Genomic DNA, 26663 nt, shown 5'->3' with positions numbered 1-26663 from the left:
ACAGAAAAAGTCAAGGTAAGGGCTTTAATGGCTGTTTTCCCCCATACTTTCACCAGCAGACACTGAACCTATCTGGCATTCAGTGTTTCAAACCCACACACTGGGAAGGGTGCCTTTTGGCAGCTCTATTGAGAAGGGTTCATCTTTATTCAATTACTACCAGAGAAAATTCCCTCTGACAGTCAGCATTCAATAAAAACTAAAGCGTTCCCAATAAATTAGATTTACATTTGCTTGGATATGGTGGAAAAACAACCAAAGGCATTTAACTCTAGTTATTGTGAAGCCACTTTTTAAGACATAAACAAATATATGCATAAGTGTTTACTTACGTGGAATGTAGGAGATCATTATCAGAATGAGGAATGCATAATAGTCAAAGGAGAAGTTGTACTTGTTGGGTAAACTGATGGAGTACAGGCCGGCCTGTCTGACAAAGGGCAAGGCAGCGTAGATGGTGAGCAGCTCTCCCGACACTCCCATGGGGTACAGCACAATGAAAAGCGTGTACCTAAAACAACAGAACACTCACACTGGGGCTCAAAGCCAGCCTTAGCAGAAAGACACACTTCCACCCTTCTCATCAGTACTGGTCTTTTAGAAAGCTCTGTTTATACATTTTCCTGTTTACCCACTGCTTAAATTCAGGTTTTTCAAGCCAGTTTTTGAAAAGGGTCTATAGCAGGTATGTTTCTGAATGTTCTAAAAGAAAATAAACATATTTGGTCAGCCTCAAAATTTGGTCTGACTAAACAACTCTTCAAAATAGCTCCCTAAAATAACTAAGGTGATGCCAAATATTGGTAAAGTAGGGGCACTGAGTCATGGTTTATACCGAAGGGTCTTGCCTGTGGGGTGCGAGTGGGGTTGGGGTTTGCAGGGAGTCGGGGAAGGTGTCGGAGCCTGCGTCTAGGAATCCCTACAATGTACGCCAAGCCCGGGCTGTGGACTAAAGAAAACAGCGCATCCAATGAGGATACTGCTACAATTATTCAAATGTCTGTACACGCTACTGTAAAAAATGAGATATATGCTATTTAAGAAACATTAAACAATTCACGGTAGCTTTTGGTCATTATGTAATTTTTCAAAACCATAATTACTATCACATGGGAGAATCCACACAATTTTTTTTCACTTAAAAAGGAGTTCTCTATGTTTCAAAAAGAATTCAGAGAGAGGTTTGTCCTACGGAACTAACTGGAAGTCATTCTTCCAGGTATAAGTATTCTAAAGAAACCATCAGCTCAGATTTTAAAAAGCTTCTGGCTGTTTGGGGCTGACAGTGAGCACTGGGCTACCAACTTCCAGGCCCAGGAACTGTGCTGAGAAACCTGTGACAGTGAAAGGAAGAGTGTTCCCTGTTGCCCACTTCAGCCATGCTAAGGAGGACGGTGGAGGAGGAAGAAATCTTCCACGGGCCATGGGAAACAAGAGACAGAAGCATGTTCTCCACTAGTAAAATCAGGGCTTGTCAATAACCTTTCCCTCTAACCAGGGCGGACGGCTTTCACAATGCCTGCCCAGGCTGGTTAATAACTGCTGTTTTTCCCATTCTTCCCTTTTCTTAATAAAAATGTTTATTGCAAAAAAAGGAAGAACGGAAGGAAGGCAGAAGGAGTTCACATACTTGAAATGTTGGAAACAAGGGGTTTATGGCTCCAATTTGATTACTGAGCTCATAAATTATTTAGAAACTACCGTTGTCCTTCCATGAAATGAAGCACTTGGGCCCCAAAGACAGTGTCGCCCCTTTTGCTCTGTTGTTCCTCCCCAGAGTCCTTCCCAACTCAGAAAACTGCTCGCAACAGTCTCATGGGTTACTTCAGATAAACAGATGAACTGTCAGCCTTTTATCCAATTCATAACACAAGTAAAGCAAAATAAAACTGAGAACAAGCTAAAACTGCCATGCAACGGTTGCCATTAATTAAAAACTAATTTAAGAGTCATAACTTGTTGGTGAAATTGAGAACGAGAATTGGACGTGGGCTAAAAAACGAACATAATGGCAGAAGCTCATCAGGAAATTTTGATATGGACAAAAAGGGGATGTTACATCAAATCTCTATCAAATAATTTAACTAACAAGAACTGACCCAATAAAAATAACTTAAGTACGAAAAATTTAAGATATGGGGCCGGCCCCGTGGCCGAGTGGTTAAGTTTGCGGGCTCCACTGCGGTGGCCCAGGGAATCGTCGGTTGGAATCCTGGGTGCGGACATGGTACTGCTCATCAAGACATGCTGAGGCAGCATCCCACATGCCACAACTAGAAGGAACCACAACTAAGTACCAGGGGGCTTTGAGGAGAAAAAGGAAAAAAATAAAATCTTTTAAAAAAAAATTTAAGACAGTGTTTCTATTAATGAGAGTTAAGTAGAGTCCCTTATCTATAGATAAAATCTACAGACCAGATTTCTACCCAACCTCTGTCTTGTATAATTTTATTTTTAGGAACTTGGAGGCAATATTTAGACAATAAAGGGCCAATGCAGTGATGGATCATTTCAAAACTTAGTTTTCATTGCATGTCCTTCTTTACCTGGCCCATTTGATGAGGTAAGGCAGGTGGTTTAACAGACTGAACGTATAAAAGGAATAACGGATAATTTCTGTGATGGTCCAGGCAATGACAAACAGGAGGACACTGTCTTCACTCTGCACCTGAAGGAAAAACAAAAGCACAAGCAAGCCCGTGAAGCATTTTAACAAAGCAGCGCTCCCAATGTGCAGCCAGCTCCCTGCCCCTTGCAGAGCTGGAAGGTTGAAGGAAGTCGACACAGCCCCTGGTCTCTATCCTCAGTAGCCATAGCACAGCTCAGACAGAGCTTGCCACATAAAGGAACATGCCTGTGACAACTGTATAGAGCCAAGTGATAAGGGGCAGGTGAGAAGGAATCAGGTCACTGATGAGTAAGAGGCAGGGATGGGGAATTCTATGAGCTGTAAACCGACAGGAAGAAACAAGACACGGTGAGTTTCTGCGTGTTTGTTCGCCAGCCTGTTTGTGGAGACCGTGAAGTGATATCAGAGGGAGCCAAAAGAAGCTGGATAAGAAGCATAGAAGGGCAAAGTAGTGGAAGGCTTGGACCCATTGGCAAGAATTTTAATTCGATTTGCGTGACAACTAGGAATCTGAGGAAATTTCAAAGCAGGGTAATGTAATGATTAAAACACAATTGAAGATGAGGCTAATTCCCCAGGAGGGCCCATTTATTCTCTCCCCCTGGTGACTTCTTCCTGGGCCGGCCTGCTTTAACTCAAGGATTATGGAAGTTCCCGTGCTGATCACAGGAGGTGACTAAAGCCAGAAGAGCTGTGGAATTCTCAGCCTCCTCTGAAGTTGTTTTCATGCTGAAAAAAACAACAAACTTTTAAAAGAAGCCTTAGGCGTTTTCTTAGGGGATGTTTTCACTAGATGCCTTAGACTGCAAATCTTGCATGAAAACTTATTACTGTGATATTAACTATCAGCACCTCCCCCACGCCACCCCAGCTAGGTTTATAATGATCCTTGGTGCTTGAAAACCAATAATAAGAAACAACCTTGCAGCCCAATTCACTTAGGTTTTCCTGCATCGGAAAAGGGCAGTTCAAATTGGATGTGAATGAGAAATTCCACTGAGCGAACAAACTTCCATTACAAGATGGGTCTTCCCTGTCTCATTCCTAACACCTAAGACAAGAGGGGTATGGCATTCTAACTAACTTCTGCTTCTTTGCATTTGCAGCGTTAAGAGTTTTTAGCACTTACACTCTTCCTCAGAAAGCGTACACGAAGCGATCCACCTACACAATGAAATAAGTAGTCATTTACATACCTATTAACTAAATTGCCCTGACAAAGAAATTCATAAATGCATAGTTACCATTCTCTAAAAATAATAAGAATTGGATACTGTCAAGAGCAAGAGGACTTTTTGTTTTCCTGGTGCTCTGAGATTAGCCCAAGTAAAGGAAAAGCCAGACACCTCTAAAGCTTTCATGTTTCATTTTTCAGTCTGTCCCCAAATCCTTGCTTAAAACCCATCGAGACTAAAACATCACTTCAGAGCGCACTTTGCTTTCTGATGTATTTTGTAATCCTCCTCATCTTAAGGAGATAGGTTTTTACAGCCATGGGTTGAAGCCTTGCTTAAAGATCTCTGGGTTACAGCAGAAGTTCCTCTAATATTTTGCATTGCAATCGTCTTAAAAGCAAGGAATGTGTCTTTTTCATCTTTTGATTCCCAAAGCACTATGTGTTTTTGACAAGTAGGAGATGAAAAAATATTTGTGGAGCAAACGAATTCAGTCCTAATCAGGTCACTCTAAGACTACATTTCCTGCTTCTTGATACCTGATATTAGTTTCTGTGTAGTCTCAGTGGCCTACAAAAAGACAAATAAAAAAACAAACAAAACGCCCCAAACCTTCCACTTTAATCCAGCCTAGAGGTGATTTGACTCACACGCCCTGACCCCAGCCCCCCAAGTTAGACTTGAACCAAAAGAACTAGAATAAACTTAGACTCAGGCTGAATGTGAAAGCAGTCTGCTCTGAGTCCAGCTGTGAAGACCATGGCATAACTTACAAAAGCCTGAAGATGTGGGAAATGACGATTTTGTATAAATGGTATCTTCAGATCAACAGAAAGTGCAACATTTTTATTAAGGGATTTGAGTAGAGTCAGAGATCAAGCTTATGTGATTTACAGATAATTATCCAATGACACAAAATGGGCAGAATGTAATGAGTTAAAAGCCTCGAACAGATATTTTGTACACTCATGTTCATAGCAGCATTATTCCCAATAGCCAAAAGGTGGAAACAACCCAAATGCCCATCAACAGTTGAATCAATAAACAAAATGTGGTATATACTTACAATGGAATATTATTCAGCCTTAAAAAGGAAATTCTGACATATGCTTTCACATGGATGAACCTTGAACACAATTTGCTAAGTGAAATAAGCCCTTCACAAAAGGACAAATACTGTATAACTCCACTCAAGCGGTACCCAGAGTCGCCAAATTCAGAGAGACAGAAAGTGGAAACAGAAGGGTGCCAGGGGCTAGTGGTGGGACGAAACAGGGAATAATTGTTTAATGGGTATAGAGTTTCAGTTTGGGAAAATGAAAAATGTTTTGGAGACAGATGGCAGTGATGGTTGCACAACAATGGGAATGTACTGAGTGCAATGGAACCATACGCTTAAAAATGGTTAAAATGGTAAATTTTGTAATGTAAATTTTATCACAATAAAAAAAAAAACCCAGTAAGATCAAATTTAAGAAGGCTAAATGTAAAGTTATATATGATTCAGCAACACCAAAATGACTCCAGTACAGAATGGAGATGACTCAGTTTATGAATCCAAGAGATTTGGAGTTTTTGGTGAACCACAAGCTTGACATGAGCCAAGAGGGTGTCGGCAGTTTTTCAAACCAACCGACCAACCAACCAGCCAGCCAGGCAACCAACCAACCAACCAATCAAACAGTATTTGGCCACATTAATAGTTTCCTCCCAACTACTCCACTATAAATAGATTAAACCCCACCTAGGGATCAGAGTCGGTTATAAGAACCCCTGAACTAGCAGAAATTACCTTGGGAAAGGAAAGAGGGTTAATTACTTCAAAATGTAAAAGGTACCATGTGCAAGAGGCAGATGGACATGCGATTAACGGAAAAAATTAATAGGAAGTTAAATGCCTGGTCCGAAATAAGAAAAAACTGTGTAACAAACCAGCTGACTAATAAAATAGGCCACCTCCTGAAGCTGTGTGCTCCTAGGCCCTGGACATATCCAAACTGAGACTGCTCAGAAGAAAGCCCTACAAAGGGTGGGAGGCTGACCTGCAGGGCAGCCCACAGGGCTTCCAGCTGCTGTCCTTTAGAAAGGGGTGTGCACGTAACCTCTGTTTGGAAAAGGCCTGAAACTCTGACTAGTACTAACTTCCTTGCACGAGCTAAAATTCTTTTAGTTGGAAAAAAAATGGGTAGGGACTTCAATAGTATTCTTTTTTTTTGTGAGGAAGATTGGCCCTGAACTAACATCTGTTGCCAATCTTCCTCTTTTTGCTTGAGGAAGATTGAGGCTGAGCTAACATCTGTGCCAGTCTTCCTCTATTTTATGTGGGATGCCACCACAGCATGCCTTGATGAGTGGTGCTACGTCTGCACCCAGGATCTGAACCTGCGAAGCCCAGGCCACTGAAGTGGAGTGCACGAACTTACCCACTATGCCACCAGGCCAGCTCCTAGTATTCTTAAGAATAATTTTCCTTTATCAAATAAGGCAGGACAAGAGAGAATAACTTAAAAGACTTCCTTTCATTACTGACTGCTGAGTGTATAGCATGAGAATAGTTCCCTGGCCCTTTGCTTCCCCAAAGCTCAGGTCTCAGGGGTCCAGGTCTCATCTCAGTTGGCTTCCTTAGCACCCAACACAGGTCTGGACACAAGGAATGTGTGAAATCAATGCCCCTTAACTTGAATGATACATGTTTTGGGTTTTTTGTGTTTTTGTTTTTTGCAGGGGAAGATTTGCCCTAAGCTAGCATCTGTTGCCAGTCTTCCTCCTTTTTTTCCTTCTTTTTCCCCCCAAAAAGCCCCAGTACGTAGTTGTATATCCTAGTTGTAGGTCCTTCTAGTTCTTCTATGTGAGCCACTGCCATAGCATGGCTACTGACAGACGAGTGGTGTGGTTCGGCGCCTGGGAGCTGAACCTGGGCTGCTGAAGCAGAGTGTGCTGAACTTTAACCACTAGGCCACCAGGGCTGCCTCTCTTTTTGTCTTTTGAAAGCAGGAGTTAGGAACATTTTCCTAACAAGTAGGGAGCCTCCTTTCTACCAAGGGCCAGTGACCCAGAGAAAAATACTCAACTGAGAGTCCTATGGAAGTAAAAACAGAGCCAGTTTAGCTTTGGAGAGGTTTTTGAGAGGCAAAGCACTAGGGTTATAAAATGTTCAACTCAGCTGCTTTTTGAATTAAGAACTAGAAACATAATTTTATTAATTATCAAGAATAAGAGGTTTAATATGTCTGTACAAAGATTTGCACACAAATGTTCATAGCAGCATTACTCACATTAGCTGAAAAGTAAAAACAACCCAATGTCCAGCAACTGGGGAATGGATACACAAAATGTGATGTACATCCACACAACAGAGTCCCAGTCAGCAACACAATGGAAAGAAATGCTGATCCATGCCACAATACAGACGGACCTCAGAAACAGCATGCCGAGCGAAAGAAGCCAGATGCCAACGACCACCCATTGTACGATTTCATCTATTTGAAAAGCACAGAAAAGGCAAATCCAGAGGCAGAAAGTGGATTAACGGCTGCCAGGGGATGGGAGTGGGAACGGGAATTCACTTCTAAAGCTATGAGGGATCACAGTGTGGTGGCGGAAATGTTCTAAAACTGGCTTATGGTGAGGGTTGCGCAACTTGGTGAATTTACTTAAAAGCATTGAATTGCACACTTAAAATGGGTGAATTTGTGGTATATAAATTGTACCTCTATAAAGTTGTTTTAAAAAAAAGAATATGTTTACTTTAAATGCATATTACTACCTTTTAAGGGAAAAGGGAGGCATTTAGGGCAAAGGGGATTTATTAAGGTTTACAGAGGAAAAGAGGAAGACAAGGGGGTGGTTGCCAAAAACCATCTTGAAGCCATGTTTCTAAGTTGCACATTCACCATTGTGGCACAGAGAGGGGAGGGGCGGGGGCCAGCCGCCTCAGGTCTTCCTGGCCTGGCGCAGGGAGCCGTGCGGTTCCCGCCCCCCACTCTACAGCCAGGGAGGCGGCGCTGTGTGTGGGCGGCTTGTGTAATTCAGCCAGGGGAGTTTACACAGAAATCCAAGTTGGAGAAACAAATGGGCACAAGAGAAAAACCTTTACACACAAATAGCATCATGTGTTTGACTTTAAAAGGCTCAGGGAATATCAGCACATGAAAAGCTGTCATTTTTATTACATTCAAAGAAAAACAGATGGTGCCATGTAAGAAAATCACTATTGTAGACACCCTTTTCTTCTTAGCATTCTGGAACCTGCTGCTTACCACTCTAGTTATCTCAAACAAAACCTCCTGATCGTGCTTTACGCTAAGTGTTCTCTTCTCTTCTTCATGCCCTTCCATTTGTGCAGAGAAGAGACTGTGGTAAGATCCAAGGGGCGAGGACAAGCGTCTGCTCTTGGCAAAACTGGCGCATGTTTGTCTTCGTCTGCTCGGCTGCCATAACAGGATGCCACAGATTGGATTGGCTTAAACAGAAATGCATCTTCTCACAGTTCTTGGGGCTGGAAGTCTGCAATCAAGGTGCCAGCTTGTTGGATTCCGGCGAGAGCTCTCTTCCTGACTTGCAGCTGGTGCCCTGTCATCGTGTTCTCACATGGTGGGGAGAGAGGGAAAGCTCTCTGGAGTCTCTTCTTCTAAGGGCACCAATCTCATGAGGGCACCTCATCTAAACCTAACTACCCTGCAAGGCCCCATCTCCAAAGATCATCGCATTAGGGTTAGGGTTTCAACATAGGAATTTGGGGAGGGGGCGGGAACACAATTCAGTCCACAGCTACATTCCTGACCAGGTGTTGGCAAACTTTTTCTCTAAAGGGGTAAATAGTAAATATTTTTGACTTTGTACCCTACATGGCCTTTGTTATGTATTCGTCCTTGTTGTTTTTACACTCTTTAAAACTGTAAAAACCATTACAAATTGCAGGCTAGATTTGGCTCACAGGTGAACCCCTGGTTCTAGATCCATTTGGCCACCCCCCCCCAATTTCCTTCCTATGACCTGTTTACCCCTACAAATGTCATTCTTCAGCCTTCCTATGACAGACTGTGTACGTGTGTGCTGGGGAAGGGGATCAATACATCTATAACCAACAGACATCATGGAAAAAGGAATTACTCTTATAAGAACACATATAAGCACTTTTTTTGTGTTACGTCATCTTAAAATCTCAGTAATCTTTTTTTTTATGTGTGTGGTAAAATATACAAAAAATTTACCACTTTAACCATTTAAAAGTAATTCAGTTAAGTTCTGTACATTCACCATGCTGTACCATCATCAGTATCCATCTCCGGAACGTCTCATCATCCCAAACAAACTCTGTACTCAGTAAATAACAACCCCATTTCCCTGCCCTCCAGCCCCTGGGAACCACTATTCCACTTTCGGTCTCTAAGAATTTGCTTATTCTAGGTACCTCATTTAAGTGGAATCATACAAAATGCGTCCTTCCGTGTATGGCTTATTTCATTTAGCATAATGTTTTCAAGGTTCAACTATGTTGTAGCACTTGTGTCAGAATTTCCTTCCTTTTTAAGGTTGAACAATATTCCATTGTTTGTATACATCACATTTTGTTGATTGGTTCAACTGCTGATGGACATTGGAGTTGTTTCCACTTTTGGCTACTGTGAACAATGCTGCTATGAACATGGGTCTCCAATATGTTTCAATTACTCCAGGTACATAATATCTAGAAGTGGAATTACTGGGTCATATGGTAATTCTATATTTAACTTTTTGAGGAACCACCAAACTTTTCCATAGCGACTGCACCATTTTACATTCCCACCAACAGTGCACAAGGGTTCTAATTCTGCATGTCTGCACCAACTCTTGTTATTTTCATTGTTTTTTTTTGACATTGGCCATCCTAATGAGTGTGAAGTGGCATCTCATTGTGGTTTTGATATGCACTTCCCTAATGATTAGTGATGTGGAGCATTTTTTCATGTGTTTATTGGCCATTTGCATATCTTCTCTTGAGAAATGTCTATTGAGGTCCTTTGCCCACTTCTAATTGGGTTGTTTTTTTGTTTTTAATAATCTCTTTTAAATAATTATGGTGACAACAGCAGTAAAAATAATTATACCTAATAGTTACTGAACTCTGACTAGAGGCTAAGCCCATTTTTACACATATTACTGCCTTACTGAACCCACATTTTACAGATGAAGAAAGTAAAGCTTTCAGAAGTTGAACCCAGCTCTGTGCACCTAAACTCTCAACAGTTCTGACTTGTTTTCTTGGGCTTCGGGTCTTAAACACACACACACATGCACACCCCTCCCATTGTCATGGAAAGAACACCTCTCTTGCGAAATCAAGAAAACTTATGGGGCTGGCCCTGTGGCCAAGTGGTTAAGTTCGTGCACTCTGCTTCCGTGGCCCAGGGTTTCACCGGTTCAGATCCTGGGTGCAGACACGGCACCACTCAAGCCATGCTGAGGTGGCATCCCACATGCGACAACTAGAAGGACCCACAACTAAAATACACAACTATGTACCAGGTGGATTGGTGGAGAAAAAGCAGGAAAAAAAAATTGGAAGAAAACTTACAAGAAACCTATATACAGGAAGAGCCTGGAGAACGGGTAAGGTAAATGTGATCATTTTCTAGCATCAGGAAAGCTATTAGTTCTCAAAAAAATGTGGCCTACCTCTGAGGAGCTGACACCGGAGAGACCGAGAGGAACAGCCTCACTGACAAGGACTGAGTAAAGTATGAAAAATTCCAGGTCACTGCAGTCCAGAGGTATCTTCCATATGCCTGGGAGATGGCTGAGTTTTGAATCAGTGACCGCAGACAGAATCCAGCACAAGCACTTGAGACAAACCCTGACGAGTCCCCTAGAGTTCATATGAGTCTTCTTCCCTGAGCCTTGCCTTGCAAATAATCTTCATTGCTTTTTGTTTTAGCCTGTTTTACTTCCTCAGTTTAACTTGTTGAGACTCCCTAAAAATGTATATACATTCACATATTGTATATACATACATACCTACACCCACAAAGAGCTATAGAAATGCTGTTAGATGTACCTGTGTATGAGTCTATATGTATACATAATATGTATGTATACATGTGTGTGTGTATATATGTGTGTGTGTGTGTGTGTGTGTGTGTATGTGTCTCTCTCCTAGCTTTCTCTACTGAGAGGACCTAGAAGCATTAACATCCCAGTAGCAAGAAGCATCTCAACTACCCAGATCCTGGTTCCTAAATACCAGGAACCAGGGCTCCTTGGCAAAATCGATGATTCCAGGACTAGGGCAGGAGAAGTACAAGATGAGACTGGAAATCTTTTCTGTCACAAAGTAAGGAAATGCTCAACATTGGAGACAAGTCAAAAGGACAAGGAGATGGGGCCGGCCCAGTGACACATCGGTTAAGTTTGCAGGTTCTACTTTGATGGCCTGGGGTTCGCCGCTTCAGATCCCAGGCGTGGACCTATGCACTGCTTATCAAGCTATGCTGTGGCAGGTGTCGCACATATAAAATAGAGGAAGACGGGCATGGATGTTAGCTCAAGGCTAATCTTCCTCAGCAAAAAAAAAAGGAGGATTGGCAGCAGATGTTAGCTCTGGGCTAATCTTCCTCAAAAAAAAAAAAAAAAAAAAGGACAGGGAGAAACGGCTTCCACTGGCCACATCACAGACAATTATACAGGAATTCATGAGCCTAAACTGATAAAACAAATAAGTGAATGAATAAACGGGAGAAAGGGAAAGCTATTCCTTAAAGGAGGACGCCAACTAATACATGTAAAAGAAGTGACAGAAATAGAGAATAAACATTTGGTAACCATCATAGAGGTGGCTGATACAGGCAGGAGTCATTCTCACAAAAAACTAATCAATAAAAAGGGGAATACGGTGACTTGAAGGTGGAGAAGCTGGCAGACACCAAGAGGAGCAGGTGATCGGAGTCAACAGCACCAGGGGTAGGATGGGGAGTCACGACACTGCCCCTCATGTGGTGCCCTGAGAGAACATGGCACTGTCTCTGTGGCATTCCTGCCAAGGATGCATGGCTTGTACTGGTCATGAGGGAACACGAGATGGATCCAGCTGAGGGTCACCCTACATAAATTAAGGCCTAGACTCTTCAAAACTGTCAAGGACGTGAGAGACAGAGCAAGGCTAAGAAGTTCTTCCAGGGGCCAGCCCTGTGGCCGAGTGATTAAGTTCGTGTGCTCTGCTTTGGAGGCCCAGGGTTCGCCCATTTGGATCCTGGGAGCAGACCTACACATGGCTCAACGAGCCATGCTGAGGCAGCATCTCAAACAGAAGAACTAGAATGACTTACAACTAGGATATACAGCTATGTACTGGGGCTTTGGGGAAATTGGCAACAGTTGTTAGCTCAGGGCCAATCTTCCATTAAAAAAAAATGAAATTAAAAAAAAAAAAGTACCTCCAGACTGATGGGTCTGAAGAGACCGGACAATTAAATGTAATATGTATGTGGCAGGAATATCACCCAAAGATGCTTCTCCCTTCCCCTGGTATCCTCGTGCTTAGCACAATATCTGGAGCAAAGAAGATACTTAGTGAATATTTGCCTTTCTAGAAAGGAAACAAAAAGACACTGTTTGGACAGTTAGTGAAACGTGAATGGGGCGTGCAGATGACACCCAGTGCTGCATCAACCTTGGCTTCCTGACCGGAGTGCCGTATGCAGGTGATGGAGGAGAGTGTCTGAAACACAGCCTGGAGTATTCAGGACTGACAGGACTCAGGTACAGCTTGCTCTCGAGGTTGAGAAAAAGATGAATGATAAGGGGTATATGAATACAGAAGAGTAGGCAATGGCACAAAGGCAGTAAAATGCCAACAGTTAGGGAATCTGAGTGAATGGAATAAGAGTGTATGGCACTGTTCTGGCAACTTTTGTGAAAATTTGAAATTATTTCAAAACAAAAAAAAAATCACCTAAGTACTAAGCAACCACTCTGGGGGCACAATTAGAAGCAAATACAACTATTACTTCATTTCTAGATATATTGTTTTTGATATGAAGCCTCCAAATCAGCTGGCAGAGGTGGGTTATATAACCACAAAAAAGGCATAAGAACATTTACAGCAAAACATATAAACAGGGGGCTGGTCCCGTGGCTGAGAGGTTAAGTTCGCGCACTCTGCTTCAGCAGCCCAGGGTTCGCCAGTTCAGATCCTGGGCACAGACCTACACACTGCTCATCAAGCCATGCTGTGGTGGCATCCCACAGAGAAGAACTAGAATGACCTACAACTAGGATATACAACTATGTACTGGCGTTTGGGAAGAAAAAAGGAATATTGGCAACAGATACTACATTAGCTCAGGGCCAATCTTCTTCTCACCCACACACAAACATATAACTAAGAGCACACCAAGAGAGGGCAACTTGAATAATAGACCTAATGCTGACCTCCATTTCTATCAGCATTCTCTTGTCTTAGACTGTAAACGCCCTGAGGGCAGGTTCACAAACCTGCTTTGAAGAGGGGTTAGTTTCGTTTTAAGGCAAAATCAGATTTTTACTAAATGCTTTACATTAGGATAATAATGATGATTAAGATAATGATAACTCCCATTAGCAGGGCTAATTATTCCTTAAGTATGATAAAAGTAATTATGCGTAAATTTTCACCAGCTAACTGTGAAACGATTTTAATAAGTATAAAAGCCATATTCATTTCTATGTGAAAAGTCAATTATATCTGTTTTAAACCTCAGGACATAGAAAAGAATTCGAAACAGTCGTACAGAAGTTGGTCACTAAAATTTGTCTGCAAAGATTAGGTTATGTTACAGCTAACATGTAGCTAAGATTTACTAAGCACTTACTAAGGACCAAGACTGTTCTAGTGCTTTAACTGTGTTAATTCACTGAGTCCCCAAGATGACCCCACGAGGGGAAACAACTGGGCCCGGGAGACTGGAACAGCTCCTCAGGGGCTGGACAGGCTGGTGCAGCCCCTCCACGGGGGCAGCTGAAGTGTAACACATCCTTCCTCTGCGTTATCAGTTATCCCACCACCAGGTATTGCTGTCTGCTGATTCTGCTCCTGTAGCATACAGAGAGCCCTGGGAGGGTAGTGCCATGATTTCCCTTTTGTCATGGATCCTGGCACTTAGCACAATACCTGGAGCATAGAAGGTATTGAATAAATATTTGTTGAGTGAGTAAGAATGAATGACTAAGGAGATGGTGACCCATGTGCAGTCTGAGCCTGCACGCTCTCTGATTTGCTGGAACAGGCTTGGGTGAGAAGGGCAGCTCCCCAGGGGGAGTGAGGCGGAGGGCCACAGGGCTAGTGCCTGGCTGGTGATGTCAGCTGAGGGCTTGGGCTGGAGAATAGGACAATTCTGACGACAACGCTGGTCCTTTCCATAACTTTATTAAAGCTTTTTGAACAAAAATGAAACTCATTTAGTTATCTACTTAAGGAATTTCACCCTTGATAAGAAAGAAGTTGAAACATAATAAATATTGACATAAATTTTTAAAAAAAGGATGTTTGGATTAGTGTATCTTTTCACATAATTCATGTGTACAGTGTCCTTCATTATGTGGCATTTATTAAAAAAATCCATGATGGGGTACATGGTAAACAAACCAGAAAATACTATTCCTTTTCTATGGAAAATGTGGGTTATATTATAAAGAAATAATAACATTCTTCCCCTTTAAAGGAGAGAATAATGTGTATTTTTTTAAATCTACAATGACTCAGAAAACTGGTTAATAAATTCTTTCCTTTACAACACAATAACTAAGGACTATTTTTTGACATGGATGATGGCCTAGTAAAATGTTCTGGCCTGGCAAAACAACTCTTGGTCATGAAATCAACTTTTCTGAACATGCAAGGAGAAAAATGTATAAGCATGCAGTCAACAAGCAGCGCACAATCAGTTCTGCACTTATGACAAAGTCAGACATGCAGGTCTGAATGCTAAAACGGTCCCTTCAGTCCAACTTTAATGCTACCATGTACTCAACCCATTTCCTGGAAAACATGAAGGAAGGGTGGTAAGTTCCTCAACCAGCCTAGCTAGTTACTACAACCAGCCTCCTCTCTAATCAGTATAACTCTGGAGTCAAACTCCAGACTTCCAGGCTGCATGTCCTGAGGCAAGTTACTTACCCTCTCTGAGCTTCAGCTTCCTCACATGGCAAGTGGAGATAATATTTGCCCATGCATGGTTGTTGCAGGATTGGAAAAACATATCAAGTGCTTAGTAAAGTGCTAGCCATCTAATAAATAGCAGGTATTATTATTCCACGAAAGGAAAAAACTCAATTCAACAAATATTCATTAAGTTCCTACTCTCTATGCCAGCCACTGCTGTGACTCAATGCAGGCTGGCGGCTGCCTCTCTGGCTTACTTACCAAGATGATGCCCTCTCTCCCTCTACTTGAAGGCTAATCTACGTCCACCAACTCTGGGATGTCTAAGGATCTCACCAGCTGCTAGCCTTTCCCAATAGTCCTCCTGAGTTCCATTTAATTCTCTCACCTCCAAAGAGTACGTTATTACCTGAAAAGTTTTCATGCCACTATTTCCTTCAACCCACCTCAAGCATGGGGATCGCAGCAGAATGGGGTCATATTTAGGCCCAACCTTGATCGTATATATCTAATCCAGTCTAGGATCACAGCAGTAGGTTATCATGGCCCCACGGGGAGAGCTGGGGCACACTCACCCCACAGTCTGCCCCGAAACCTCCAAATGCAGCTTCCCAGTGTGCCGACCCAACACTCTAGAGCAGAGAGAATTCACCATTGTCAGAAACGTAACTGACGTGTCAAAAGAACACGAAAGTGGCCATATATATTGTGAAACTTCACGGTTCTTTTTGTTCTATGCCTGTTTAATAATTGCAAAAATTTCAGTAAGACAGAAAATAAAAATAAAGGCTATGAATACCATCTCCCAGAGCATAAATATTAAAACCAGCCCATGGTCCTGGTCCACAGATGTTCTGTTTGGGCTTGTACAGTGCTTTAAAAATATTTGAAGGGCGACCCAGAGGCCTAGCGGTTAAGTTCAGTGCACTCCGCTTCAGGTGGCTTAGGTTTGGTTCCTGGGTGCGGCCCTACACCACTCATCAGTAGCTATGCTGTGGCAGCAACCCACATCTAAAATAGAGGAAGACTGGCAATTATTGTTAGCTCAGGGCCAATCTTCCTCAGGGGGGAAAAAAATTGAGCCAGTTTTTTAAATTGGGAGATTTTACTTAAAAAAAAAATCTGGGTTTCCGCCTTTTTTAAAAAAAATTCCGACTGCACAGCACTGGCTCCATTCCGCAATCACTAGCTGAGTGAGCACTGCTGCTCCTGTGAGATGACGTGGGCACCCTCCAGTCACCAGGTTCTCCTTGAGCTTCCTGTTAAACCCACCTGTGAGAGAGACATCTGCTGCCAGCTGACAACCACTGCTACAGGTGGTAAAACGTGACACAAATGTAATGCAATACATTCGAAAACTCTAGTTTTAAAAACTACAAAGTGTTATTTAAAAATGTGATTAGTTTGGTTAGTTTTTATACTCGAGGCTCTGAACATACTTTTCTTGGAGGCAAAGATCTCAACAAAAGATTCCTTAAACCTGACCAAACAAGACAGCACCAATGCAGAAGGCAAAAGAGACGCACAATTTTCAAGTTTTTGGTTATTCCAGTAATTTTTTGCCAGAGCAAAATAAGGTAAAAGGGAGAAGATGCCAAAATTCATCCTGTTAAAAACAAACGTTTATGGTCGCAATCTGAAGAAAACAAAAGTTAAGTCTTTAATGCATCAAGCCTAATAATTAGTTCTCCCCCCTCGAAAATGCAAAGCATACTCTCAGCATGCGCCCACACATGTACATCAAGTCACGTCTTACAAATTCCCGAAGTGCACCAGGTTTCACTTCAGACTCGAAAAGGGTCCTCTCTCTGGAAAATGCAGACAACTTAGTAATATGCTTTATTTGATCCATGATGCATCACAGCTTGTAATGAGAGCCTCCTGACCATACACGGCTTCTAGATGGGTAAGTGAGAAAGGTTACTGAACCCTCTTCCCCGAAAAACTGAAATACACTTTACATATATTTCATCAGAGTAGGGGGATGGGGACGGTTTCTTCAGGTTCCCCTGTTGTCTTCAAGATTCCCGGTGAGACCAGTGACCTGCCGCATTCACTGGGCAGGCCAACTATCAGGAGGCTGAACGTACTGGTATTCTGGTCAATTTACGTATTTTTAATCAAACTATCTGATACTCTATATTCATGCTTTGAAATAAAGTTATATTGAAAAAGCTACAGAATATAAAGGACTAATTTGGCAAAGGAGCAAGTAATTTAAAACACAGTTCCTCCTCCCACATATTAAAAGTTTTCAAGTGAATATTAATCAACGCTTTAAAAACGCCACTCATTGTACTGTGGAGCACACTTGTTTAAAAGCAGCTTATAGGTAATAATTTTTAACTTTCCTTGACTGTGCTGGCATATTTTAGCAATGCTCACGATGCATGCCAATCATCTCACTTTTACAGTGTGAAATGAGAATCTTCGAGCTCAATGGGATAATAATGTTGACTGTATTTCTAGGGCATCTTTTAACTCAAATAGGAGAGAAAAGGCTGTGAAATTGTTTTCAACAAGGGCAGACATGGGCCATGTTATCATGGTGAATCCTGCAGAGGCCAAGCTGCCAGGCCTCTAAGCGGTGGGCCTGTACGGCCTCCTGCCTCACCAGCTAATCAGCTACTATCTTTGCACCAGATGAGAATACATCCACACTGCTTCCCACACCTGCCCTCAGGATTTTTATAACAATTTAATCTGGAGTACTAAAATAATCCCCGGATTTAAAGAGTACAGCATACCAAATATACCATATAGATTTCCTTCGACTATTTGTTTTTTAAAATATCATACAGTCATGTACATATAAGACAAAATATATGAAACTCTAATTGACTAAAATCAAGAGAATGGTAGACAATATTACACTGAACAACTACAAGTTGCACTGTCCAATACGGTGATCACATGCGGCTGCTTAAAAGAAAAGTAACTTAAAATTCAGTTCTTCAGTCACACCGACCTCATTTGAAGGGTTCAGTATGCGCTCACATACAGCTAGTAACTCTCGTATTAAACAGTGCAGATGCAGAACATCCCCACCACTGCAGAAAGTTCTACTGGACAGTGCTGGGACAGAGGAAATACCCAAAAGAAAAATGTGGGTAACTAGCCTGTTTCCATCACAATATACAGTCATCCCTTGGTATCTTCCAGGACCCCTAAAGATACCAAAATCTGCAGATGCTCAAGTCTTTTACACAAAGCAGCGTAGTATTTGCATATAACCCACGCATATCCTCCTGTATACTTTAAATCATCTCTACATTACTTATAATACCTAATACAATGCAAACGCTATATAAATAGTTATTATGCTCTCTTGTTTAGGGAATAATGACAAGGAAAAAAAGTCTGTATATGCTCAGTACAGACACAACCATCATAGGCCTTTTGATCCGCAGCTGGTTGAATCTGTGAATGCGGAACCCACAGATAGGGAGAACCAGCTGTAGCACCAAAAAGTTACCTCTTTAGGCTTGAAATAAACAGTCTAAATAAGCCTCTTAATTCATTTCACTTTCAAACCATGGATGAAAACTGGTTTGAATGCCAGAATTCACTTATTGGTAACTCTCCACTGACAGTACAACTCGACAGCAGAGTCCCGTGCACAGAGCTTTGTTTCCCATGTTATTCTATAATTCAAGCTGATGACATATAACCAAAGCTGAAACCACTTAAGCTCCCTGCCTGTAAATTTCATGTGCTTATCTGGGAAGCTACTATTTTACAGCCAGGGTAACGACTTTTTTCTTCCTTCACTCTCATTCCTTTTCCATGATGGTTTCCTAATGGCAAAAGTCAAGCATCCTTGTTAATCTCAGGGCTGCAAGTAACCAGATTTGGCTCTAAACAGGCTTACTACTATTTGTAAGTAGCAGCAATACATAGATTAAGATACTATCCAATAGCACAGAAACATCTTATGCTTGAAGATGCATTCCAACATAAGCTTCTTTGTCAGAAATTTCATTATCAACAATAGGAGCAATGTAGGAGAGCCCACCGATGTATCCAGAACATCATTTAAAGGGGGGGGCGGTTTAGCACAATATTTAGAAAGACTAACTGAACTGGAAAACCTAAGATCTGGAAGTGCTGGGGCAGAGGGAAAGAACAGGCCAACAGTGCTCAAGCCTGATGGGACCAGGCGTGTGCCAGGACAGTCTGCAATGGGGTAGGCTGGGGCAGGTCAGGCCCTGGCCCCTCCTTCCCTGAGTGAGATTCTCCCAAAGGAAGATAACTGCGCAGGCTTCCGGGAGCCTGCCTGGTAGAACTGCTCCCTCTCACGCCAGAATTGACAGCTGGGAATGGTGGATGTCAGATTTAGCCCTTGGGGTGAGAGAGCAAAAGAAAAGGTCCTGAGAAGCTTCAAGTGTAGGGGTGTTGGCAGGGCAGGGCCACCATGGGGAGGAGAGTGCAGGGTGCAGTGGAGGAGAGCCCAGAGGAGAAAAAGATTAACATGAAAGACAAACGAAACTGAGTTCCTGGTTTTGTTGAACTTGGAACCTATCCAACTATTAATTGACCAAGGGGGCTATGTTCTGTAGGAACTGGTGGTAATGCTGGCTTGCATGGTTTAAGACGTTTCATTTTTCTGTTTTTTTAACATAACTGACTCAATTATCAAAGAACAGTACCAGGAGAGTATATTTTGAACAAATGAGTTTCAGTGGAATTTTTCAAGGCCTACAAAAGAACTAAGACATGAGAGAAAGATGCAACACGGGGTGCCAGAAGTCAACCTACACTGAACCTAAAAGATCTAAACATTTTTCAATATTTTAAATAAAATCTTTACACACAGGTCAAGAAAAGATTGGAAAGGGACAGAGAGAAAAACAGTGAGAGAAAAATAGACAATCTGATTTTGCTAAAGATCATCTATGCTAAATATAGGGAATGGCAAAATGAACCATCCAGCAATGAGAAAGTAGGATCATCTCTAAGGTCCATCATTACGAGATGTGGACGTGGCACTAAGGACTGCTGCATTTGTCTGGGCATTGCCTAAAGTCTGACAGTATCTGATTAACAATCAAATAATGAGGTTCCCTACCTTAAGGAGAGGTGCTAATTTTAAAAGTGAAGGTGATGCAAATCCACCTACAGAAATGTTTAAAAATAGAAAGTAAAGGAATAGCTGGAAGAAGGTGGAGAATTTTAGACATTCAGTATTCAAGGGGCCAAAGGATAGTGAATGTATCCCAATGGCCTTGCTAACCAAGATGGAACGTCACTGTGGAAAAGGCACTGGGTTAGAAGATAGAGTGGCCTGGCTTCTGGTCCAAGCACAGTACCTGAGGAAGGACAATGTGCCCCAGACACAGCATCTTAGCTCCTCCTCTGACTGATGGGGATGAGAAGGTGCCCTTCCTGCCTCACTGAAACACCATACTCACAGATGGCCATTAGGGGCAAGGAGAGGGTGCGACCACAGGAAATATGCTAACAAGAGAAGCAACCTCAAGAGGTGGCAAAGAGCATGTGTACACTGTGAAGCCAGCTGGGGGACCCAGCAGAGAAGAAAAACCTGTAACGCAACCAAATCAGGAACAGAGTGTGGGGGGTAGGATGTTACTTGACTTAGTACTTTAGCTTCCACAAGAGCGAAAATGAAGAGGAAAAGAGGAAGAAAAAGAAAACTATGTTCCATCTATGCAGGAAGTGGCATTCCTTCTGAAGGGAAACTGCTTCATAGGGGATTTCAGAAGCTCAGCAAGAAATCGCACGCTAGAGACTGACTTCCAAATACTACCACCTGGTTTCCATATATTCTTCTCACTGAATCTTCACAAAAACTCTGTGACACAGAGCAGGGCAGACAATAGTATTACAGATGAGAAAAACAAGGTTCAGAGGTTGAAGTGCTTTGTCCTAAGCCACAGGGTAAGTGTCAAAGTCAACTCACCAACCCCTCATGTACGTTTCGGGTGCTAAGCCTCCATGTTCTAGAATATTGAGTTTGAATTATGTAGAAAATTATAAAACTGTCCAAAAAAAGTGACAGTTCTTGAGAAATCCCAGGAAGAGAGATGTTTGCACAGTATTTCCGTAGGTGGAAATGACCTCCTAAATAACCCACCTGGTGGCTTTGGCTAGGCACCATGAAGCACGTGTGCAGGACAGAGTCCTTCCCGGCAGCCCACCCCAAATGAAGCAGCTTGCTTCTGCATGCCTCTTTCTCAGAACCAAACAAACGAAAGTGTTTTGCTTCTTCAGTGCTGTGGCTTCAGATTTTCCTCTGCCTTCAAGGTGGGTCCCTTGGGCCTCCTCTTACAGGCACAGGAGCTTCAGCTCAGCAGATACTGGGTTTTGGAGAAGGCACCAGAAACTCCACAGTGTCTGTACTTAGCAGTGTGAGGGAACTCTAAGGCTTTCGTTCTTCAGGAAGGAAACAGGGCTCTTGGACTTGGGAAAGAGATGGTGAGATGTGGTTAAGCTTCAGGTAAACTAAGTAGAAATATGAGGCAAAATCAAGCAAAGAGAAGGTCAAATAAAAATGACAGCACAACAGACACTATCTTAGAGCATTTCTCAAACCATAGAATTCATAAAATTATCTGAGGAGCTTAACAACGATGATGATTCTCTGGCTCCACTCCCAGATATTTTGTATTAAGTGCAGGGTGGGAGCCAGAATGTGCATTTTTAATAAGCTTTCTGTTTCAAATAGTCCATAAACCCCAATATGAAGAACAGTCTTGGAACGGCCAAGGAGAAAGGCCAATTACTTGGAGGGATTACTTGGAGAGTCACTTGAGCACTAAAAACGCAGAGAAGCAAGTGGGCAAAGCGCTGGGGACCAGCACCCAAGGCCCGCACTGATGTCACATGTCATGGAGAAATGGTCTGACTGGGGAGCATACCTCAATGTGACTGCAGGGCGACGGGACTGTTGAAGGGGAAGTGCTTCTGGGTCTGAGCCAGGGTTTTTCAGCTCCACACAGGATGGAGAAAGCATGGTCCGCACACGAAAATAAGATGTGTTTACATCACATTTAAAGGGGAGAAGGAAGCTCTGATGGAGTGGGAAGACCTTGGATTCAGAAGTCTTTCCCAGCTCTGCCACTGTGGGGCATGTGACGGTCACTTTGCCTCTCTAGTTTCCAAACTCTAAGTGGAAGCTACGACCCACCCAAGGGATGGGTGTCAAGAGTGAATGATCATAATATATTTTAATAAAGCCTTCTGTACACTATAATGTATCAAACAAACAAAAACCAGTATAATGATAAAAAACTGGAGGTTACTAATTTTCTTAAACGCTGATTACAAGGTTTTTGTAAGCATCTTGCTGAGAAGTTGGCAAGAATGGCAGATTAAGTGTCACAAAGCCCAGCGGCACGCCAGAAAGAAGTGGGAAACAGCTGACTGGTGAAATCAGGAGAACTCACAGAGCATTCCAGAGGAATGCGGGAAAACATCTGTTTCTCCAATGGTGGCAAAGGGTGAAGAAGGAAGGAGAGAAGCTCAGCACTCCAGGCCAGAATAGGGTTCTGTTCTATGCAAATCACCTCTCGGAAAGCATGGAGAGTGTTTTCAGCACTGGGTTGAAGCCACAGTGAGAGGGTAGCAATGTCCTCCTCAACTACTGCCTGTCAGGTGACTGGGGACTCTGCTCCAAGAACACGGTGATCTTACACTAAGAACTCAGGACAGGATTTGGGGTGGCTTCTTCGAAGACAGCTGGGCCAGGAAAAGGGACAGTGGCCTACTTGTGTGTCCAGGAACCTGGGGCTCGGCTCAGCCCCTTTGGGCCCAGGAAGAATATGTGCCCTAAGACTTGTCTGTTTTTGAAGGGGAGTCATAGTGAGGGACAGAAGGTGGCATTTCCCACTGTAGTTCACTTTGAAAAATGCCAATTTTATTTCAGTTCAACAAGGAGACAAAAGACACAGACCCAAACGGAGGGTGAGGGGAACAAATGCCTGTGCTGTGGGGGCAGCAGTGGCCAGGCTGGCTAAGGGATGGGGAAGGAGGAGCCAGCTCAGGTCTGGGAGACAGGTGGGGAAATCAGAAAGGAAATAGGTCAGGTAGAATTGCTGAGCCCCTCCTGCATTCCCCATGCCCTACCTCCCACCGTGAGCTTGTTGTTTTCATCAGAAGCTTTACTTTGCACATACATAAGGTCTCTTTAAAAGGAAAAATGAGAAAGTTATTTGCTATGTTAGTCCAAGAAAAAGCTTTTGAACACAGAGACCAAAATTTTTTCTTTGATATCCTGACAATCACGGTGTCACACTAGCTGATGAGTGGGTCCTTATATGTCATAAAAGAAAACCATGTGGTCACCTTTTAGTTCTACAATGTACATGGGGACATTTATACGACTAGCATTTCATGGGGTAGAAAATTAAAATGACAAGCGAGGATACGTGTCCTACAGGGCCTCTTAAAAGGATATATAACTCAAATATGAAAAAAGCAGCATCTAGTCTTAAAAGGTATTATGAGATAATAGAAAATATATACATTGCTCTCTGTCCCCAGTTCCTGGCACAGAGCTCCTGAAGCCCTTGTAATTTCCTAAATGATAAGAACACTAAGAGCATCTCTTGTTCTAATACTTGATCTCTGACCCTGTGCCTGACACAGGACTCCTAAAATCTCATAAATTCCTAAGGGATAAGAGCACTGGGAGCATCTTTTCTTCCTACTGAGGTGATGCTGGCTGGGCTCCTGAATGGGCGCTGGTCACCAGAAAGACCGAGCCATGATTAGAAGCTTGGAATGTTCAGGGCCAGCCCTGATGGCCTAGTGGTTAAAGTTTGGGACGCTCCGCTTCAGCAGCCTGGGTTCAGTTCCTGAGTGCGGAACCACATCACTCGTCTGTCAGTGGCCATGCTGTGGCAGTGGCTGACATAAAAATAAAAAAAGAGGAAGACTGGCAACAGATGTTAGCTCAGGGTGAATCTTCTCCAGCAAAACAAAAACAAAAACAAAAACAAAAACAAAAACAAAAACAAAAACAAAAACTACTGGGAATGTTCAGCCCATCCTCCATCTTCTAAACAGGGGAGAGGGACTAGAAATGGAGGTAATAACTGATCTCACCTATGTGATGAAACCTCCCTAAATCCCAATAGCAGAGAGACCTTCCAGGGTGGTGAACACATCCACCTCCTGGGAGGGTGACATGCCTCAACTCCATGGGGGCAGAAGCTCCTGTGCTCGGGACCCTCCCAGACCTCTCCCTGTGTTATCGCCTCATCTGGCTGTTCACCTGTACCCTTCATCATAACCTCTAATAAACTGGTAAACCTAAGTGTTTCCCTGAGTTCTGTGAGCTGCTCTAGCAAATTAATCGAACCCAAGGAGGGGGTCCTGGGAACCTCTGCTCTACAGCCAGTTGGTAGTAGCTCAGGTGACAACCTGGACTTGCGACCGGCACCTGAAGTGAGGGAAGGGGAAGCTGCCTTGTGGGACTGAGCCCTCAAGCTGTGGGATCCAACACTACCTCCAGGTGGACAGTGTTAGAATTGAGTTAAACTGTAGGACACCCAGCTGGTGTCACTGAGAGTGGCTTGTTATGGGGAAAAAACCTCCACACATTTGGTGACCAGAAGTGTCAGAAGTAAAGAGTTCTATGTGAGCAGTAAAGGAGATTCACAGTAGAGAAACACAGAAGGGAAGAACTGGGTTTTCCCTACATAGGAAGAAAAAAGTCTGAGTCTGTCTATTACAGAGGTATATATGCTATATCTTAGCACATCACGTACAATTCTAGAAAAACAAAGGGAATGAGCATAGAAAACAGGAGCAGGCCAGAGAGGGTGCAGCAAGAGCTGAATACCAACTAGAATGCTACGAACATGAAGAATCCTCATCCAGTTCAGAGGGGAGCACGACGTGAAAGCAGAGGAGTAGGAAACGAATGTGAGCATCACTAGGAGAAAGGGAGACATATTTATTTCTGAGGTCAGTTTCTTTATGTATTAGTGATGTGGTTCCCACCAATCAAGTAAACAGAGCTGAATATAAGGAAAATAAAGATATTTTAAAGATGTCTCAGGAAACAGAAGAATGGAAGTTTTGCAGCCAAGTCATACATAGCGTTGTACAGTACAAACTGAATTATAGCTAATATGAAACTCTAAGGCAGGAAAAATCGCATTTGGCCAAGAGAAGGGGCTGAGGAACAGGTGACAGACAGCAGACTGGCCTCTGAAATGTCACAGCAACAGGCTTTTCAAGTTAGCTCTTAACGACCTGGGGCAGGCCTGGAGGAAATCTACTGCTATATCAAAAGGATGAATGAGTTCTGTTCAAAGAAAACGGGAAGGAGGGGAAAAGAACTCGGATACTGGAATAGCAGAAATACTGAGCCCTATTTCTGTGAGAAAGGAGTAAGTCAACTATCAATAGGGTGTATGTAAAAAGAAGAGGACCCAAGAAGTGACAGAAGGAATAAAATTTACTGCCCTACATTCTTAAGAAAATGATATGTTAACATTAGTAGAAATTTGGGTAAGTGTGGTTGCAGAGAAACAACTTTGAATATGCAAATGTAACAAGTATATAACTTAAATTACTGTAAAGTTGAATATGACACTATATATGAAACCATCTGTTAAATGTCAAGTCTATGCATCTGTCAGGCAGTGTGGTTACTGAGGGTGACGGCCAGGTCCATGTACCTATAATCCACAGAGATATTTAATGGCCTTTTAAACCAAGCAGTCTTAATGATCTGCCCAGGAAATCCTGGTGAATGTTGCTAACAGTAAGATGTCTAGCAAAATTGACTGACTTGAACCATAAGCATTTTTGGTTTACTTGTCTACCCTCTTTGCCAGAAGGGCTAAATAAGCAGAGGCGTGGTCACTGAAGGGAAGAAAGGAGAAGAAGCCGAGGCCACGAATAACCCATCAACTGGAGCACTAGCACCTGGACAATTAACATCTGACTGTACTGACAAAGGATTAAACACACTCCAGAGTTGACAATACGCTGTCCCCATGTACCTAACATTTAATTACTGAAAGCACATAATCACCTGTTTAAGAATGTAAATGAGTTACCATTAGGAAGAAATGTTAGGTCACTTGAGACTACTGGGAAGTTAAAACCATGAGTTGCTGGTTAAAATGAAAAGGAAATAGTGTATACACAAAAGTAAGGGAGGAAGAAATATAGGCTAAAAATGATGATTTGTAGAAAGAGCTCTGAAATGAATGAAGAACTGGCATGGTATTATAAATAAAGTAACTTTTCCTTACTCCATAAACAATTAAGAGTGAGAACAGACGGCAATATGCTACAGTAGGGTTACCTGCCTGTTTTTCTTTTAACTTTTTTTTTAAGAAATGTGATCACTCTAAAAAAAAGTATGTGATTGTTTTACATTCTTCCTGCATAGAATGTTTAGACATCTTCAAAGAGTGGGAGAGCTTTAAAAAAACGCCTGTGGATCTGCAAATTCCACATGAATGTAACAAAAATAATAACTTAGCTTAATCAACTTTCGTTAAAAACTCATTAGCTATGTGCATTTTTATGTATGTATATCATATGCCGATAAAAAGCTAAAAAAAAGCCTCATTAGTTGAAATACAAATAAAACCATCAAAATAAACCCTGAAAAACAAAACGGTTTGACAGGGATTTCGGAAGAATAGAGGACAAAGAAAATACCAGAATAATGCTAACTGATAAGCGCATTTCACAAGCCCCAAAGAACCCAATAATGTTGGTGATGGGTCACTGGGACTGAAAAACTGAAAACTGCATC

General features: G+C 42.4%; 1 protein-coding gene across 1 annotated transcript in view; it reads right to left on the bottom strand.

The window, feature by feature from the left end:
* The window catches only part of HACD2 (3-hydroxyacyl-CoA dehydratase 2), a 96728-nt gene that overhangs the window by 7539 nt on the left and 62526 nt on the right, over positions 1-26663 (bottom strand). Inside the window, exons 5-6 of the mRNA XM_023623642.2 lie at positions 2547-2668; positions 333-511 (exon numbers count right to left, since the gene is read on the bottom strand). Coding sequence (XP_023479410.1) covers positions 333-511; positions 2547-2668 — 301 coding nt within the window. The remainder of the gene's footprint in view (positions 1-332; positions 512-2546; positions 2669-26663) is intronic.

Source organism: Equus caballus, chromosome 19 (assembly GCF_041296265.1).
Source record: "Equus caballus isolate H_3958 breed thoroughbred chromosome 19, TB-T2T, whole genome shotgun sequence".
Taxonomy (NCBI): Eukaryota; Metazoa; Chordata; class Mammalia; order Perissodactyla; family Equidae; genus Equus; species Equus caballus.
The sequence above is the reverse complement of the archived record's forward strand: the minus strand, read 5'-3'. Positions and strand labels throughout refer to the sequence as shown.